The sequence below is a fragment of the Cygnus olor genome, chromosome 4, assembly GCF_009769625.2.
Source record: "Cygnus olor isolate bCygOlo1 chromosome 4, bCygOlo1.pri.v2, whole genome shotgun sequence".
NCBI classification, from domain to species: Eukaryota; Metazoa; Chordata; class Aves; order Anseriformes; family Anatidae; genus Cygnus; species Cygnus olor.
Genome location: NC_049172.1, coordinates 69,156,949 through 69,177,100, shown reverse-complemented (window position 1 = coordinate 69,177,100; position 20,152 = coordinate 69,156,949). Strand labels below are relative to the sequence as shown.

Here is a 20,152-nt window from a genome sequence, read left to right as displayed (position 1 = left end):
TCTGAGGCAGCCGCTTAAATTTGCTGACGCAGTAACAAATTACAGCCACTATGCCACAGTTGGGGGGGGGGATTGTGCCCTCTTCCTTCACTACCACCATATTGCAACATTATACTTGATTGAAATTGTGTATTGCTGATTTAGAGCAGCAGTTCACAAGTTCACCATTTGATGGCACCAAATTAAAGCTGTTGTCCTGTGATCTTGGAAAGCAGTGATACAAATGCTACTGCTCCAATTTGTCATTCTTCATCTGCCCAATAAAACAAGTGCAGTGACCATCAATGTAATCAGTTACTATGTGGTTTTAGACCTTGTAAATGATGCTTGATGGGAGGCAGTGTGGCACATGAGAGGGAATTCTAAATCACCTTGGACCAAAATCCGAAAGTCAGTCTTATTAATGATGTTCAAGTTTAAGATAACTGCTGTAAGAGCATGTCTCTAGGTTTTATAATGAAATGCCAAAGATGAGTAAGCTTCAGAAAGTTCTGCGCAATGTAGAAGCGGTGACATGCCATAGATAATGTCTGGTACCTGGTCCCTGTATGTAACCTTTCTCTTGGCAAAGTATTAGTGATACTCATTGAGATGGGATCACATAGGCCTTCTAGAGTTTATCTGAGGGTGTAACTGTAACCTCTGCTTTAAAGAGGTGATAAGTCACAAGGTGTTTTGATTTTAATAGAAATGAGTAAAATAACTTGGGGAAAACATTTCTAGCCATTTGTACTACATATTTGCTTAATAGAAAACTTTATTTTTAAAGTCAAGACAAAACACGTGGTTTCAGAAACTTCTTGTTCTCTCAGCCTTACGTAGGTTCCCAGAAGACCTACCTAAATCATTCCTTCCTTTACTTGAAGGAATATTTTAAATGGCTTCAGGGAGATAACGTTTTAAAGTTCCAAACTTCACTTTGTAAACCAAAATTATTTTACAGCAACGAAAAATCTGTCTGATGCATGTAAACCTCTGAAGAAGCGAAATCGGGCTTCAGCAGCAGAATCTTCAACTCTTGCTTTTAGCAAGAGTTCATCTCCTTCAGCTTCCTTAACTGAGAATGAGGTAAAAAAAAAGTGGTGTTTGCACACAGCCATTTAATTACAGAAATTTTCAGGTGTGAATCTTTTTGTTTAAAAACAAAAAAGCAAAGGCGAATTCTCTAACGTTGGTGCTCTAGACAAGTTACAGTTCTGGCCTCTGTGAAACCTGTTAATGTGTGCATTGCAAATTCATTTATTGTAACAAGAACGTCTGATTTGGGGACGTCGAGATATTATTGTGGTTTTTAATGTATTTACCAACAAAGTTTTAGAATTGTAACCTCCTATTAGAGGCAAAGTAAAATGCCGTTGTGTTCTGTATTTTCTTCTACAGACTTTATGTAAGTGTACTACATTAGTTACATTATGTAACTCAATATTGTCATGTTGCCATAGCTTTTATATTGAAGCAAGTTTCCTAATCCTCTGTTTGATCTAGAACTGGACAGTTTTCTGAGCAGAGCCCCTTTAAGCTCAAATTAGTTTTCAGGCTGTTTAAGTGCTATTTCTCTGTGATGCAAATAGCTTCATCGCCAGTAGAGTTAAGCAGGCAGTGAAGGATGTATCTTTTTGATACTTACTAATCATAGTCTTAGCTCTGCATATTTGGAACTGTAATTCTTTTCAACTGACATACAATAAATGAAATGTATGTACCAGAAGTGTATTCATACAATCCATTAAAACCATTCCCCAAGTCATCTACACTATTAAAACAAATCAGCCAAAGAATGGCAGCATGAGGGTGAAGTATGCATGCTGTTTCGCAGGTGGGTTCAGAAATGTAGTTGGTAGGATTTAGGAAAATATCCATGGACAAACAGCTTCAAGCAGTTTGTATTGCAGAAGTTGTGGAGAAAATACTTGCCTGCTAATGAGGGAGTAGGGCTTCCAGCTATCGTAGAGACTCTTTCATCTCCCCTAACAAAAGCATGAGGCGCTTATACGCTATAATGAATGCAGTTAAAATATCTAGACTATGTTCAGTAAATGGTTTACCTTTGGGGGTGGGGGAAGATTGCATGTTAATGGCTGTATATCTTACTGTAACTTGAAAAATTCTATCAAAAAAAAAAAAATCCCCAAATTCTCCCTCCTATACCCTAATAAAACAAACAACAAAAGTCCCACAGGAAAAAATGTCCAGGGCAGCGGTCAAGTAAAGTAATGCTTGTTCTCATTTTGTTCTCTCAACCAAGAGACTCCCAAACTGGCTTACCAGTTTCTGCCATTTTGATTTTTGTACCAGCACTTGCTGTCTAAGCTGTTTGTGTTTGGGACCATCTATTCAGCCAGACCCATTTAAGGAAAATACAATCTTTTTGATTCTAAATATGCATCTCTAAATACTGTAATCTCAGGAGAAAGATTCTCCTATTTCTAGATATTGTGTTATAAAAAAATGAAGTCTCCAGAAATCTTTCCCTATAAAAGGTTAATTTTTGTGGGGTTTTGGGTTGTATCTTAACAGTTCACATGTAAAAATGGATATGGTTGTATAGGCTAAGATGATTCTATGATTCTATGAAAATTTTAAAACTTAGCTCTTAATTTACTTAGCTACTGCTAAACAGCAAAAGATGTGAGAAAAAATTAACATCTTACACTGCTCGTAAGACAGATATACAAATCAGAAAGGGAATTAATTGTTCTCAAAGGTTTAAAATGTTTCAAAACAATCACAGTCAACATAACAGAAATGTACCCTGTCAAACAGTAGAGATTTGGGCGGTGGATTTGGGGGATACTGGGTAGGACGGGGAATAGATGGGTTGGATCCTTAGATGGTTTAAAGCTACACTGACCTGAACTTGTACCAGCTAAGGATTAGACCCAGTTTCTTTCCTACGATATTAGGTATATTTTGCCTTTAAATAAAACAGAAATGACAGGCATGTGTTTCTGAAGTTACTGTTGATCTATTCTACTGAACAAGGAAAGCTCTAAACCTTGAATTTTGTGGGTGGCTTTAAAAACCTTTTTCCCTTTTGTATTGTTATTTAGCACTTTTCTAAATGGCTTAATTTGTGTGTGCCCTGAGAGTATTCATCCAGAGAGAAACCTTCTTCAGAGTGATAAGGGCAAGAGTTTAAAACATAAACACAATCATGCAATGCTGAAAGCCTTGCTCAGCTAACTGAATAGGATGTAATTCTTCTCAATATTAAATACATTTGCTGACTAACTTTTATATTTCTGTGTTCACTATTATACTATAAATGTTGACTTAAATGATCTTATAACAAAGGTGAAAAAAAATACTGCATATTCCACAAGCACATACACCTTCACAAGCAATATTAAGTGGATCCTGGCTGTTTTTTCTCTTTATTTCATTCTTTTTTTTTCTTTTTTTCCTTTTTTCCCCCACACTACTTGTGGACAGCTGGTTCCAGAAGGGAACCTGCATATGACTGTTATTTGTCAAGGACTGTTGCTAGTTGCACACCTTTTAAATGTCACTCCATTGCAACTGAAGTCTAGGAAAGGTATGTTCACTAGGAAAGAGTGTGCTCAGTTTTTCCTTGTTTGAAAGATCATGTTACCTGACATGTTTTTTAAAGATTTCGGAAGTTTTTTGTTGTTATTGGAGGTATTTTTTAAATGGTGTTTACTTGAAATATTACAAAATGAATATGAATAGAGGCCAAATTTGCAATCAATGAGTTGCTTGGGTGTCTAATTAAAAAGGGAAAGAGAAGGAGGGGGTAGACTTCTGCCTTAAGAACAGACAAACATTTATAGACTTGACATATCAAAGAGTAAAAGGTAGACATTCACTCCTTTCAGAAAATTGGGTTTTTAATTGTGTTAAGATGGATGGAGAAGAATCAGTAGAGTTTTTTTGTAAGTCACTGGGCAAAATTTAGCAATACCTTATTTTTTATTTGGTATTTATACATAATGAATAAATTTCATACCTGCATACCTTGAAACAAAATACTTAATTTTACTTCTAGGCACTTGGCATCAGTAGTGATTTCCTCCAGTATTTTATGTGAAATATGATTTTGCTTAAAATCCAGTTCTTAATGAGCAACTGGTGGGGCCTGGTGTATATACTCAACACTTCCAAGTCTGCAAAAGTTCAGAGTAGTTCTGTACTGCTGATATAAGACTTGGTATAACCATCCAAAACACGATACTTGTGAGAAGAGATGCAGGTGGTGTATTCTTGTTTTACTTTTACTTTCTCCTTCCCCTCCCCAGTAATGTGGTAGGTGCTAGTAGAGTGTAACCAGTATTTTTTAATAAATAAAAAAGGCTTTGCATTACCATTGCGGCTGGATTATTAGCACACTTTGTGTGTTTGCATGAGACATATCTGCTTTAGCTTTTCAATCAATTTTTGTGGTTATTGGCTGGCTTCATTAAATTGGATGGATTTGTTGACAGCAGATAAGTGTCATAGCATCCTGCAGGGCCTAGATACTACTTCTGAACTTTGTCAAAGAATTGTAATATTTTTACGAGAGGATAAAATAAAGAACATGTAATACTCTAAATTCTTAGCTAGTCTGTCATTCATCATAGCCTCATGAAGTATGAGCTGACCAGCAGATGGCAGTTTAAAGAAGCCCGTGAAAGATTTTGAAGGTGGTGTTTTTAACATAAGTTCCTTATATTCCCTAGAGGGAATTCCTTCCACTTTCCGTAATATCCAGTGTCGAAGCAAGCTCAATTGCTGGTTATAGCTACAACTTCTTACATTTCCAACACCTAATAATGCAAGACAGTAGCCTTAAGTTGTGCTATTTTTGTGCATATTAAACGATATATTTTTTTATTATCAATTTGAGGCAGATTTTTCTGTGTTTTTTATGGGTACTAGTATGTATACACAATGGAGAGAACACATACAAATCTTAAAAGGTAAGCTATTTGATGAAGAAGGCAGTCATGAGACACGTACAACTTGCGACCAAAACAGTACGTCAGCTCCATTTTTCAGCCCTGGAGTCTAGTTGTCCTACAGTATACAACTGAAATATTCTAGGCGTGCTTACTAAAGGTAAAAATAACCGCCTTTGAGTTTCTAAGAACAGGAAGGAAGAAAGGAATTCACATTATTTTAAAGAAACTACTGCCCTAAAGAAAAAAATAGTTGAAGATAACCTCGCAGGTTGTTAAAAAAAAATAAAAATCAGTGTGCTTCTAGCATTTTATTTTAGCTTCCTTCGAAGATAATTTTCTCTTCAAAACAAGATTTAAGAATAATTTAATATTTAATGTCACTTTGAATCCTCTGTGACTTAGCAGACAGTTGTTTTCTGTTTGTTTCTATATGCCTATAGTTTTTCTTTTTCCTGTTTCAAAGCACCAATAAGCTGACAGGGGTTCATTTTTGTGGAACGCTGCAAGTAATTGGACTTCTTTCACGCTAAAGCCTCTAACAGTTGAAATGACTTGCATTGCCCACCAGGTCATACAGTTTTGTTACGATGGTTCCACTTTCACATGGAAAAAAAGTTCTAGGCTTGAATCTTGTTCTTTGGCAGCACATTTTGTGTAGAAAATTAAGTTTCTTATGTAATTATTCTCATCTTGTGTATTACCTAGGCTTCAGAGTGCAGAGAATCTGTTTACTGAATGTTTATCTAATGTAGGTTTTTATTCCACGTCCCATACCAAAGTATCATGAGTATCTGTAGGCAATTTTATAATGTTTTAAAATGTTCTCAGAGTTTTAATTAACTTTCCAGGCAAATTCAGAAATGCATAATATCCTTATCTGAAACGTCTAACTACTGCTAATAATAAAAATGAACCTTGTCCCAGGCCGTCTTTTTGCTCTTATAGTACTGTGTACACTTGTGGCACCGCATACTTAAAGAATTTATCTAGTCTAGCAGTATGGGCCAAAATACCATTCTTCAGTTCAGGAATTCTTATACTGAAATAAAGGAAATGTTAACTGTAACTCAATTGGCTCTGTCAGTTTTTCTGTCTCCGTGTGGGTGCACAATAGATTGTCTTTTGAATACAGTCTGATCTACCTGTATGTTGCTTATTGACTTATTTTTATAGAAGTTGTGCTTAGATTAAACAAACAACAAAAATCCCAGTCATTAGCCTTTGTTAAGAAGAAGAAAATGCAGTTGGTGTTTCCCTGTGGAAAGACTAAAGAGTTTGCTTATCAGAACATTCCTACTCCAATCTTTCTATAGGAAGCTCTTAGCCAGACCAGACCACTTCCTCCTGGATGTCTGTGGTATGGAAATCACTGACCCTGAAGTCATTTCAGGAAGTCTGAGCTTGTAGCAGTGTCCTTAGATTCAAACGTAGTGGAACTTAATAGCCAACAGCATTCAGAAGTCATGGAAACATGCTTCTAAAATGCTTATAAAAAGATAAAATATCTTTTTTAATAAAAATATCTGCTAAAGATAGTGGATGACCTGAGAGAGGACGCCACTTAAGCCAGCTGAGTAGCTTAAGACAACTCTGAAGGAGTGGTAGGTTACTTTTTGTTTTGGGGCCTTTCTGTTACGGATCCTGCTGATCCTGCTGCAGAGGTGACTTGCTTACCAAACAAGAAAGCAGAATTTTCTACCATGCTCTAGTTTCATTTTATGTACCCCTAGCTTTAAAATAAGTGTACATTGTGGATTTTGTTTGCATTTTATGTTCTACAGCGAGGCTTATAAAACGAGAGATGCTTGAGTAAAACAAAGGGAAGCGGGAGGGTTAACTTTTCTGGCTCTGGAAAAATTTGCCCTTTACTTGATTTTCTGACTGTTTAAGCACAACATGACAGAAGAGCAACATTGTCTTGAATATGACTAAAACCCTAAGACCGCAATTTGTATTCTTAATACTCACATGCTGTTAAACAAGCACACGTGAGTAATACAAGAAGTGTTTTTGTAAGACTGAATGAGTTGATAAAGTGTTCTGAGGAAGAATATGTACATTTTAATGAAATTGCACTTTGGTAGGTAGAAAAATCTGAAAGGGTTTGCAGCTGGTAGAGTGGTGACTCTTGGAGCCCATTCCTGTTTGTGCATCATGGATGCGTAAATGCTAGCAACTTTCTCACGTTAAATTTCCGAATTCATTTTGAACCTTCATACACTGGGCAGGGAAAGCTTGTCTTAATTGGCTACAGGAGAGGAGAATTCATAGTGAAGCCCATAAGCACTGAAGAGTACTTGAACTTTTTCATTTTGCAATTGCTAACACACAGTGAATAGTGTTTGAAACTCTTCTGCTTCGTGGGGCATATGTTTTGGCCTCAACAAATATTGATGTTCTAGTCCTTTAGAGCAGGAGGTACTTATAGGGAAGAAAAAAAGTCACCACCTACACCCCCGTCCCACCCCCAGGATAACATGAATCAGCAAAGACTGTTTTGCATATCAGCTTTTAAAAATGAAGACTTAATCCCAAACTTTAAAAAAAAACAAACAACAAAAAAAAACAACCACATTTAATGGCCAGGTCAACAGCTGATTGAGGATCAGGCTTAAAAAGCAGAACGATTGCATTTTGTGTTGCATCTGGCAATGTTGTGTTTGTTTTTTGTTTTTTGTTTTTAATTCTTGGGCTGCAGATTGGATGAATACAGCCATTTATTTTCAAATCTAGAACTTCTGAACATCTTTTTCCTTGAAATTGCAATGTAATGGTTTTGCTGGCACTGGTATTTGCTACATGATTTTAGAGCTGTCTGAAATGAAGTGGAAAATTGTGAATGAAGTAGAAAATTTGAAATAGAAAAAAAACACTTGAGTGGATGAAGAAAATGTCCACATAAATATTTCACTTCATCCTCACCCATTTCTTTGAAACACAGAGTCATTTGACTCCTTAAATTCCAGACTATCCTTTCTTGTATCACATTCTCAGTTGGCAGCCAGTCATACTGATATATGTCAGTACCAATTTGGATTTTCTTTAAATTAAATTAAGTGAAATTTCAACTATCCAGATGTGGAACTAATGATGCCACTTGCAGAGTTCATCCCCATGATCCTAGAAATATGCAAGCTGAGCGTACGCTCATACCAACTTGCATCTAAATTAAAAAAAAAAAAAAGAAATGCCAGAAAGATGAGGAATTGGCTCACATTTCTGTTATAGTGTGTAGCTGAAGCTGGAATCAGGTACCTGGTTGCAAACATATTTAAGAAATTGTTGTTGTAGGGTTGAACTCAACATTTAGGCATACTGAATGATGTGAGAGTGAAAGATGTTTCTGTACATTAATGGTTATCCCTTCACCTTTGACTGATTTAATTGATGGTGCAGTGAGCTCTGTGCTTAACTGAAACTTGTTAACTCAGTCTTGCAACTGAGGAAGGTCTCATAGTAAGAAAAACATTTGAAAAGTGATTTTTCCAGGATGCTTCTGTCAAATCCTCTTTCTGTCCCCTCCCCACAAAACTTTTTAGACAGATTCAATGAAAAAAATAAGAATATAAACATAAAATCACAAAATGCACATAGCTGACTCAATTTATTTCCATTTTTTTTCCTTTAGTGTCTTATTTTAAATGTGAATCCCCACACATTTATTCTTCCTTTCTTAGTGGGCCCAACAGCCTCCATCAAATCCAAATTCTTACTCAACATAATCTTGAGAAGGAAATGACATTATTCCACAGACTGTCCTCGCATCTCTGTGCACATTGAATATCCCTTTTGCACAAACGTTGGGGCAGAGTAGCTCAGGAAGTGATAGAAAATCTCATCCTGCTGTTTAGCAGTTAAACAATTGCCCGTTATGTAATAACTGTTATGCAAAAATACAATACGAAACCAAAAGAATTTACAGAGATGCCAAAAATTCTTTCCCATCTACTCAGTAACATTTTTTTTTCCAAGAACAAAGCTGTAGAAAACTTGTGTTAAAAAAAAAAGGGGGGGGGAAATAAGAATAGTCACATGTTGTTACGTGTTCTCTTTGAGTCTTACACGTGTGAGCAGTGAATAACAACTGATGTACACGGGAGAGGGGAGAGAGCCTTGAGAATCCGACGGTGAAAGGAAGCAGGGCTCCTCATGCTTTCGGTCAGGCCAGGTTTTCAGGCCAGTTTTATCCCTTCCTCTCCCCTCTGCTCACAGATGCACGGTTTCCAGTAGAAAGACATGGATTTGAGTTCTGAAATGCCAACCGGTTGCTCCGCGTTCAGCCAGTGAAAGCCTCTAACGGGAGCTACTCTAAAAATAATTGAGAGATTTAATAATTGAAGGCGATGGTAAGGGGAGCCTGTGTGATGTGTAAGGTTTGCCGGTGCTTGTGCTGATACTAACTGCAGCAGAAGGACCGTGTCTTCCGTGTTGCAACATCTTTAATTGCTAATAAAAAATGCAGGTGATTATAGAGTTTGGGTGTGATTTCATTGCCGAAACTTGTCAGTCGCTATACAGCCGAAGAGAAAAACTCCTTTTTTCCCCTAAATTTGCTCTTTCTTAAAAGTTGTACTTTGCCTTTGTGAGAAATAAGAAATTCCTCAGAATGTAAAAGACCAAAATAGCAACCAGCAATGGCTATAAATTACTAATTAACAGCTTTTGCCACTAATCGAAGTGTGGGTTCCTTTGAACCTTGGCCTAAATATCAGAAGAGGTAATTACATACAATTTGCTTTGCTGAGGAGATTGTGTTACAAAAATAAGAACAAGACAAGCTCTGGCATGATCACAAGGAAGATTGAAGTTAGTAAAGTAACAGTTTTTGAAAAAAAAAGACCCCAAAAGCTGTTCTGGTTGTTGCAGAACAATGCTGTGACTTGGGCGCTTGCATACGTCCCATCAGACCCTTCATTCAGTGACGCGCTAGCCATGCTAACAAACCACAGGAGCGTTAATGTTTAATTTTAGAGGTGGCTGTGTTTTACTTTAGGCGCTGATTTGCGGCAGTCGTCTTGTAAATCACCTTTCCTTGGTGTTTGTAACCTGCAGGTATTTGTGTTGTGAGACCGGGCTGTTCCCCAGGTGGGTCTGAGGCCTGGCCCTGCCGCTGCGGCTTGCGGAGGGCGCAGGCGTGACCTTCCCAGGCCTCCCGTGCCCTGCATGCCACCGGGCCGTAAGTCCTCTCCGACAAACATTTTCGGCCAAGATTGCCTCAACCCCTTCCACGCAGGCCTGAGGGGGACGGGCAGGCATTTCACTTCACTGCTGTCTCCCTCTGCTTTTCCTGAGGGAGCTGAGCTGTTGAATTCTGGCTCTCACCACAGAGGGAGCTGACCCAAAAGAGGGCTGTGTAGAATAGGGGTTATTTACACAGGGAGGTGGCCGGTAGAAAGTGTTTGTCCTTCTGTGAGATGAAGCGCATGAGTTCAAACTCTGAATTATCCTCAAGAAATGCTCCCCTTTCTTACAATTGTATGGGGGAATCTGTTAGCCCCCCCTGCGTGAGCTCCCTAAAATGAGCTGGTATAAACCCTCAGGTGGTGATGATGGTAGCTTTGCATGAGTTACATGTAACGTGACTGTTGGAGGCGATAAACCTTTGGTAGCGGCGGCAGCCAGGCAGCGATTTGCTCTGTAGCAGCAGCCTGCACGAGGCAATAAAAGTCTGGTGCTGAGCTTATGCATGTATTGATTCTTAGGCACTGCAGCAGCCCATGAGCAGGTATCCCTGCTTAGTGCAGAGCTGGCGCTTGGTAGAGCATCTTGTTTTTAACGTGGGGGGGCTCCGGGCAGTCACAAAGGGCAGATCACACTCATCTCGCAAGACACTCTCAGCTTGGTTGCTGTATATGACTAAAGGTATCTGCTTCATGCTAGGCATGTCAGTATTCAGGCTTGAAATCCGGCATTAATCTATAGGCTGCTGTAAACTGCCAAGTTTTGTCTTAAACATGCTGCTAGAAATTGGGTTTTGTGGCTATGTTTGGGATGTAGTGTTTAATTCTTGCCAGTGCTGCTTTGTCTCAGGAGCCGTTTAATGTAAATGAAGGGCTATTGCATTAACTCTAAGGAAGGCAGTAACATTTCAGGTTTGTAGGAAAATGGTTTCAACCTAAGGTTTGTACATGTGTGTGATTTTGTGCCCCATATCTGAGGGGTTTCTGAAAGGCTGTCATCTGTCAACAGGATTACCTTTCCTTAGAGTTACAGCAGTGCATGGCTTATGCTAATTAGCATTTCTGGGGGAATAGTTTAAACAGAAATAAGCGTGTTGTGTAACTTCACTGAAACCCTAAGGGAAAACATTTTTGTTTTTTTGCTTAACTCCAGTACTACCTTTCTTAATCTGCCGCTTCCCAGCAAAAACTGGCTGCTCAGGGTGCAGCTGCATTTGCAGTTTGTTATTTCCACTCTCTTTCCAGAGGACAGAGATTTCCCAGTATCTGAACAAAGCAATGATTTTACGTGCAGTTTCTTTTAACTCACTGAAGGATACCACTTCTAAAACTCTCTGGCAGAATCTCAAGATCAATCCAGTTGTTGCACAGAGAAAATGCATTTAAATCATCGCAAGTAATCTGGAAAAAAAAAGTCAATATGATCCAATTTATGAAATATTCTTATACAAAGTCAAAGAGAGCAAATGTTAAATGCAGGAATGCAAGTTAGCTGGAAGCAATGGTGAGAAATAATCACTCAAAGCCTGCATTTCTAAAGGGATTTTATAAAGACTAATATTAGGCCTGATACATCTTTACATTTTTATCTCTGATTTCAAAATAAATCACTTCTAATAAATTTGCACATGATGTGGAGGTTGGCTTATGGGGAGGTTGCATGTAGCTGTCTCCATTACTTGGTGAGCAGGACAGGTTTTAATCAAATGTGCTTTACTGTAGATAAATGTAAGATCGTACGTCTGAAAGCAGAAAGCAAATTCTTCATATAAAGGTTGTCTGTGTTCTGACAAACAGCTATTGGCAAAATGATCTCTTGAGCACTCTGGCAATTTACAGTGAGTTTCAGTGCTGTGTTGAAAAGGCTCGGGGAGAGCCTTAGCCAAGGGGAACAGAATTAGTGAAGAGGAGCAGGATGTTGATTTGCTTTGAATATAGTACTTGGGAGGCTTGTGGTGTTCTCATGCCTGATTTTTCAACAGCCTTTGTAAAGTACAGATAAGGTTTAGAGAAAACCCACTAAAATCCTCTTGAAGCTGGAAAAAATTCCGTAGTGAGATATTTAGACCTCATTCTGGCTAAATGTGGTCTTCAATCCAAATAGGATTGAAACGGGCTTAATTGCAGCTTGCTTCCACAGGAGGAAAAAATCTGGTTCCAAAGGACTTTTAATGTAGGTGAAACACCTTGAGAAAGCATCATCAGCTGTGATTTGCAGTTAGACAACTCAAAAGGGGCATGAGGCCGTATTTTTGATGGTATGTGTGAATAGCCATTAGAATAAGCTTCAAGAGAGGTGGCAGGTTTGTTTTGCAATGCAAATTGGGATGCTCTCCTAGAGAATGTACTTAGCCAAACAGTTCTTTGAGTTCAGTCTGGGGGCAGCAATTTGAAATTCTGCATTTTATGCTGTAACAAGAGATAAGACAAATGCACTCATTTGTGCATTCCAGCCCTAAATTCTATTGAACTGAAAAATGCCCTGTATTTTCTCCTAAGTATTACTTTCTTTTCCTTAAAGTAAATTATGGATATTTAAAAAAATCCTCTAACACATCTAGATTTTTTATATAAGATTTACCCATAACAGAGTCATCTTTTGTAGTATTTTGAATTCATTGTTAGTTATAACATTCTACAAACTTTTTTTTTCTTCTTCTACATATTGTTCCCACTTTCTAGGAGAATATTTGGGTAGGAGACTTTCATATGCAGCTTAAAGTTTTACCAAGTTTCTGAAATGAGGTGTTACTTTCTCTTAAAGCACATATTCAGACTTTAATCAAGGGATCTGAGAATGTCCCCGTGTTCCTGGCTGGGTGCTTCTGACTAACTAGATTATAGAGCTGAGTATAAATAAAATGCCATATTACAAAGTCTTGGTGTTTTGCTTTAGCAGCTGTTGAATTTGTGAAAATGGTTGTTATCACAGAGACTTGCACAAATACATACTCTGGTTTTAATCAAACTGTTTCTTTAAAGGTGGGGAAATAAACCCAAAAGAATGTGCCTCAGTCTGTTAGCCTGAATTGCCGTCTGCTACTTCCTTCAGTTGATATTCTGAACAAACTGCACCATACGTGCCTGCTTTCTCTAACACGTATGTTTAATCTTCAGATCTCCGATGGCCAAGGAGATGAGCGCTCAGAGTCTCCCTATGAAAGTGCTGATGAAACTCAGACTGAAGTGTCTATATCATCCAAAAAATCTGAGCGAGGAGCGGGAACAAAAAAAGAATATGTGTGTCAGGTGAGAGATGTTAGCTGGGGCAGGGAGCTATGATTTCTGAGGTTTCCTAGAACAGGTCTTTTTAAAGGTGAAAATGACAATATTAGGCCAGAAACAGGTTTATTGTGCATGTCTCACGTAGGAGATATTAGTGAGCAGGTTCCCCACATCAGTAAATGGAATTTTTCATTCCTAATTTCTTTTTTCATGATCCCTAATTTCTTTTTCCTTGATCTCAAATAAGTGATTTAGCCTTTCTGTTTTAGTTTCCAGGTCTGTAAAATAAGCATAATTTTTTTTACCTCAGAGTAAGTGCATGAATGTTGTCGGGTAACTAGTTAAATGATTGGGAAGAGCTGCTTGCTTATCTGTTCATAAAGCGAAGGAAATAAAACACAGTTGGTTCTGCACTTCTGAGGGAGCACTGCATGAGGCGGAATGCCTGTATATTGAAAGCAGAACCCTTCCTGAAACTATTCTAACACTGTTCTTAGATTACGAAAGGATAACACAATACCTCTGGGCAGAGTATATTTGTTTCCAGGAGACTGGGCAAGCAGTTATATTTCTATTTCTTCTTGGACATAGTGATGATGAGGTTATATCTATCTTTAATTGTTGGCTAATTGCTTAAATTCTGCCAGCATTATTGTCGAGTTCATTTTTAGTTATGCATGTGTCATTGCTAACAGCCTGGGCATAGAAGTTTCATTGTGCCTCCTAGATTAATTTCTTTTTTGCTAAAGAAAAGGAAAATAAGGATGCTTTTTAACACTACTCAGGTGTATCAGTGTGCGCAGGGAAAATTTTCTTAAAGCTTTTTTCTTTTCCTTTTTTCTGTCAGATTGTATTTACTTATCAACCATATTTCTGTGAGTGATGTTTCTAGCAGTTTAATGACAATTAATTGTTTCAACTGGAAGCAAGGGCATGTGATGATGCTTGTAGAATTGTCTTTCACTTGTTAAATTTGATTTCAACAATGGGAAAAGAGATTTTTGAGGAGCAGTATATGAAAAGGAATAAAGAAAACAGTTTTTTCCACATATGAACTTTTCTTTAACATTCAATGCCTTTGTGTTGTAAAAGCTGTGTGAAAAAACAGGTGATCTCCTACTGTGTGAAGGACTTTGCTATCGAGCTTTTCATGTAAGCTGCCTTGGGCTCTCTGGAAGACCTGCAGGAAAATTCATTTGTAGTGAATGTACATCAGGCAAGTTTGTCCCTTTCTATTAATAAAAGAAAAAAAAAGTTGTAGTTTTCTCATACATTTTTACAGGAAATCATCCTGGACAGAGTATGTATCTGTGAAGAAGCTATACTTATCCTTTGGTGCCTGACAGGGTGGGAATTCATTAGTACTGTTGTAACTTTGCCATGTTTTAGGAAGCTCACTCTGTTTTCAGTGAGAACTTTCTTGCAACTTGGCTGATTTGCTCTGAATTCCACTGCCTTCATAACTGCAGATTCTTTGCTGAGTACTATTACAGAGTAGAATTAATGTCTGTCACAAAGACCTAAGAAATCCTAGTAAAAAGCAGCAAGTGAAACATTTTAAGTCCTTTATCAGTTCTTTGTCTATATCGATCTCTTGCTTTTCCTATTAAAATACTACCTTATTGCTATTAATTTCATTTGCTTTTAATCCTACAATAACTGCTTGGAAGTTTTTAATCAAAAATATTACATAAAACGTTTGTGTTCTTGCTCATAAGCTCAGTTCAGAACATGTGGTGAGCCTTGCTGGAAAAAGACTGCTTCAAAATAAGGTTGATCCAAGCAGTCCAGAGAGATTGGGGGATATTTGTCCTTGGTTGGTGGACCTGCTTCAAATTTTACAGGATCACAGGCAACCAATCATCCAATTTCATTGCTTTAACAAAAAAATCAGTTGTCCTGGTGTACTGACGCTTATGAATAAGAACATAAAAACAGATCAGTGAGGCTTTGGGTGTTGTGTACACTTTAACTGCAGTGGGTTTGCATTGTAACTTTATTTTTTTGCTTTGTTTGATTTTATTTTTTCTGTATCTAAACAGATCAGTATTTAATACTGAAGAGTTAAAGCAAATAAATTGCTGTATCCAATAATAGGATTTGCTTTGATTTTAAAAGAAAACACAACACCTCCCCTACATGTGTCAAAAAAAAAAATTAAATACACAGGTTCACAGGTTTGGATGAAAAATTAGTTACATTATTTTTATTACTTTTGCCACTAGGTGTTCATACCTGTTTTGTGTGTAAAGAGAGAAAGGCAGATCTGAAACGCTGTGTCGTCTCTCACTGTGGAAAATTCTACCATGAAGCCTGTGTGAAAAAATTCCATCTAACTGTGTTTGAGAACAGGGGTTTTCGATGTCCTCTCCACAGCTGCCTAAGTTGTCATGTTAGTAACCCCTCCCATCCACGAATTTCAAAAGGTAGTTTCATTTTTACATTTTAATGCCTGATAAATTAAGTCTGTTTACGGTCTGTTAAGGTAAGGAATTTGTTCACGTAGTTGCTCCAAGCTGCAATTTCAGGCATACGTGTAGCATTGATTGATTCAGATTTTTTTAAAATAATAATTGCATAATTGTGGTCAACGTTAGTATTTACCTTATGTTCATTTTAAACTAGTTTTAAATTATCTATGGCTAGGCATGTTTTCTTCTCAAGAGAGAATGAAATGCATATATGATAGTCAGTGAGAGACAGGGCACGCAGAGCTAGGGCAAGATCTGCAAATGCATATTGCAGCAAGGCTTGCTGAACGTGAAGATGTGATTCCATGTGTATTTTTAGCTTGGGGCAACATTTGTAGACAAAGCTGCATGACTGAGGAAAGCTTGTCTACTTTGTTGTTCACAGCTAAAGCCTTCACGTTTAAATAGTGTAGTGCTTTAAACTCAGTATAATGTTCTTTAAAAACCTTTTGTTAAATCAGTATTGTTGCTGAATGTAAATATGCAGATGTTGACAATGTAACTGGTATATTTTTTGTGTATATAGGCTACCTCGAGTAATAATACCAGTTTTTTAGATCAAATAAGAGATGGGTTTTGTTCAAAAATAATATGGCAGTATTCTGCTTTGCTAGGAAAGATGATGCGTTGTGTTCGCTGTCCTGTTGCATACCATGCTGGAGACGTTTGCATTGCTGCAGGATGTGCAGTCATCGCTTCCAACAGCATTGTTTGTACGAATCATTTCACTGCCATGAAAGGGAAAAGTCATCATGCGCATGTCAATGTGAGCTGGTGCTTTGTGTGTTCAAAAGGTAAACTGATGCAAAGCTATTACGTATATGTAACAGCAAAATGCTTTATTCTTCAATTTACATTTTATTTTACTAATCTGTCTACACAAAGTTATTAGAAAAGTGTTTGACTCCCTTAGATATTGAAATAACTTCAGGTTGGCTTGTGCTGCTTTAAGTTTTTGAGTATCCTTTTTTTTTTTGCAGATGTAATTTACTAAAGAATGTTTTCACTTGGACTTTGTCCAGCAACCAGAAGCCTAATTTAATTCTTTGCCAGAGACGCATAATGAGAAGTCCTTCTCTGTTCTTTCCTGTGTGCAACGTACTGAAGCTCTTTTTGTTTCTTTATCGCTAATATGTAATATTAAAACATAAATATTTTAAGAGTTGCTTTCAGTTTAATAGCAGACAGCAAATTGAATCCATAGTAGTTGTTGCCAGGTGGGCCACTAATTAAGGATGTTTTCCTTTATGTTGTATAATAAATTTCTTTCATATTGAGAACCACAAAACGCGTAGTGCTGATTAAACTGTGGCAACGAGAGTTTACCTGATTTGTTAACAAATTAACATGCAGCGTAGCAGCTTGCTAAGCAGCAGCTAACTTTCTACTTGTTAATTCATGGAACAAACTAACAATCTTGTTCCCCACCTCTTCTCCCGAGGAAAAAAAACATCAGAGAAATCTGATTAGGCTTAATTTTTGTTGTCCAAATTTTACATACAGTAAATTCTTAATATATATTAAACTATGTTAAACATATTATAATCGTTAAAATAAAGTAATTTTACTTTGTGGTACATTATTCTGGCTTTTTTATAACTAGCTTGCTTGTTAATTTATATGTATCACTAACCCGAGTCTGCCAGGCATTCAGATGAGTCAGGATCCTTTGGTTTCGGTACACAACTAAATGATATGTTTGTTGCAGACTGGCATGGTTTTAACCATTTTTTTCTGGCTGAACCTACCACATACGTACCGCACTGCTTTGAATCTGGTTGGAATGCGAAACTTTTTTTTTGTCTTGATGTTTTTCAATCCTTTTTTTTTTTTTTTTTTTTTTTTTTCTCGGAAGGAGGAAGCTTGTTGTGCTGCGAGTCATGTCCTGCAGCGTTTCACCCAGACTGTTTAAACATTGAAATGCCAGATGGGAGCTGGTACTGCAACGACTGCAGGGCAGGGAAGAAACTCCATTTCCAGGATATTATTTGGGTTAAACTAGGAAATTACAGGTCTGATGAACATTTTATTTTCTTTTACAATAATAGTAGAGTGTTTTAATAAAGTGTCATATAGCTGGCTTCTTCTGTATGCCAGCCTTGCTGCACACAGACTTGTCATTTCTCTGAACGAGGGATCCCATCTTACATGGAGCTGTTCCTGTGCTTAGCACCCCAGTCCTAAGACTTTAAAGCTTTGCTGTTGCTCTCTGCCATGGCAGTATCTTCATAGGACTCCTCCTGAGTCTCCTGATGTGTGCTTCTACTAAGGATGCCTTCAACCCCTCTTGTTTCAGAGATCTCTTCGAATAATTAAGCTTTATAACTTGTAATTGGGTAAATTGCTACCTTCCTGACTGGCAGATAAGTCAATCAAGCTGTCAAGGTTTTACACTTCATTGAGATTTGGGTGAGATAGAGGTGGGTGGGGTTTACCCTGGAAAGCATTAATAGCTGTTATCAGCTGTCTCTTAATCTTTGACAATTACAGAGATTGCAGACTTTGTTAAAGATGCTTTTGCTAACCAGATGTGAGGAGCTTTACGTGTATGCTTATCTTGCAGGAAAGCGAAAGTCCTACAGATCTGAGTGCAGGCTTTTGTTTTCTAGCCTAATCTTCTTCCTCTGCCCAGTGAGTTGGAGTGTGGGGAGGAGAGGACTTAAAGTTTGCTTCAGGGTGTTTTGGTTTGGTTTTCAGTTCGAGGCATTTTGTTTTTTTTTTTCATCCTATATTTGGAAATAATTATTAGTTACTGCTGCTCAAGGTGATTTTGTTAAACTTGCTGAAAAAGCTTTACTAAATTGCTGTGCTTTTCTATTTTTACTTCTGTGCTAGATGGTGGCCTGCAGAAGTTTGCCATCCGAAAAACGTTCCCCCAAATATCCAGAAAATGAAGCACGAAATTGGAGAATTTCCCGTGTTTTTCTTTGGTTCTAAGGATTACTTTTGGACGCACCAAGCACGGGTGTTCCCGTATATGGAGGGAGACAGAGGGAGTAGATACCAGGGAATTAAAGGAATTGGAAAAGTCTTCAAAAATGGTACATAGCTAAAAGTAAAGAAAAATAATCTTGCGATATGCATGCTTTACTTTCTTCACACATAGCCTCAGGACTGTTTCTGTGCATTTGTTTTACAATATTGAAGTACAAAAGTTTGTTTTAGTATTTTGACCAGCAGTCACTATTACTAACTTTGAATTAAAGCATTATTATCATGATTTGTAAAAAACTAGCATTTGATTGAAATTCTTTCTGATGATTTAGGCTTTTTGTAAAGCAAATGAGTATAACTCAGGCAGTAGAATTGATAAATTTGTTAAGAGCATTAATACTCCAGAAGCATTGGTTGGAAGCTATTTAATGTTTTAGCTAGGAAGTAGATCATGCTTCTCTAACACACATGGTACTAAGCAGGTCAACTTGACAGGAGTGATTCTTTCTAATTTTTTTTTTGATACAACAATCTTTTTTAGCTTTGCAAGAAGCTGAAGCTCGATTTCGAGAAATAAAGTTACAGCGAGAAGCCAAAGAAACCCAAGAAAGTGAACGTAAACCTCCACCGTACAAGCATATTAAGGTAGAGTTTGAGGAAGATACACTCTGTACTCAAAGGTCTAGGCTAGCTCTGGAAAGTAAGAGCTGAATGGTGTGATGGGGAGAAGATGTTATAATGATGTGTTGGTAACTGTGCTTTCTTTAGAGCCAAGTAATTATGAAATTTTGTTTCTGTTGGAACACCTAATGTTGCAAAACCAAATTAGTAACAGCTGTAATAACTCATACAATATATTTAAAGTTTTGAAGTGATATTTGAACAGTTTTAATGTCTTATTCAGGTGAATAAACCTTGTGGTAAAGTACAGATATACACTGCTGACATTTCTGAGATTCCCAAGTGCAACTGCAAACCCACAGATGAAAACCCTTGTGGCTTTGATTCCGAGTGCCTCAATCGGATGCTGATGTACGAGTGTCATCCACAAGTCTGTCCAGCAGGAGAACGATGCCAAAACCAGTGCTTTACGAAACGTCAATACCCTGAGACAAAGATCATCAAAACGGATGGGAAAGGGTGGGGTCTGGTTGCAAAGAGGGACATTAAAAAGGTATGAATCATTCTTGCCTAGAAAAGATTTGGTAGCTTGTGATGTCCTTTGTGGGTTTGGTATATACTTTACCAGTGGTACTTGGTATCTTTCAGGGAGAGTTTGTGAATGAGTATGTTGGTGAGCTAATTGATGAAGAGGAATGTATGGCAAGAATCAAATATGCACATGAAAATGACATTACTCACTTCTATATGCTTACTATCGATAAGGTAGAGTATTTGACATCTCCTTCTGTTGTTTAGTTGTAATGTTACTTTGACTTCT

The 20,152-nt window shown here is 37.6% G+C and overlaps 1 protein-coding gene across 8 annotated transcripts in view; it reads left to right on the top strand.

The window, feature by feature from the left end:
• The window catches only part of NSD2 (nuclear receptor binding SET domain protein 2), a 107,295-nt gene that overhangs the window by 79,613 nt on the left and 7,530 nt on the right, over window positions 1-20,152 (top strand). For 6 of the 8 annotated variants that reach the window (XM_040556035.1, XM_040556034.1, XM_040556036.1 and 3 more), the window contains 10 exons: window positions 944-1,068; window positions 13,199-13,330; window positions 14,399-14,522; window positions 15,532-15,732; window positions 16,392-16,571; window positions 17,633-17,789; window positions 18,613-18,818; window positions 19,253-19,356; window positions 19,616-19,885; window positions 19,981-20,097. In XM_040556035.1, coding sequence (XP_040411969.1) covers window positions 944-1,068; window positions 13,199-13,330; window positions 14,399-14,522; window positions 15,532-15,732; window positions 16,392-16,571; window positions 17,633-17,789; window positions 18,613-18,818; window positions 19,253-19,356; window positions 19,616-19,885; window positions 19,981-20,097 — 1,616 coding nt within the window. Of the gene's footprint in view, window positions 1-943; window positions 1,069-13,198; window positions 13,331-14,398; window positions 14,523-15,531; window positions 15,733-16,391; window positions 16,572-17,632; window positions 17,790-18,612; window positions 18,819-19,252; window positions 19,357-19,615; window positions 19,886-19,960; window positions 20,143-20,152 lie in introns of those variants that run through there. The other 2 variants (XR_005819541.1, XM_040556040.1) reach the window with 2 other exon arrangements.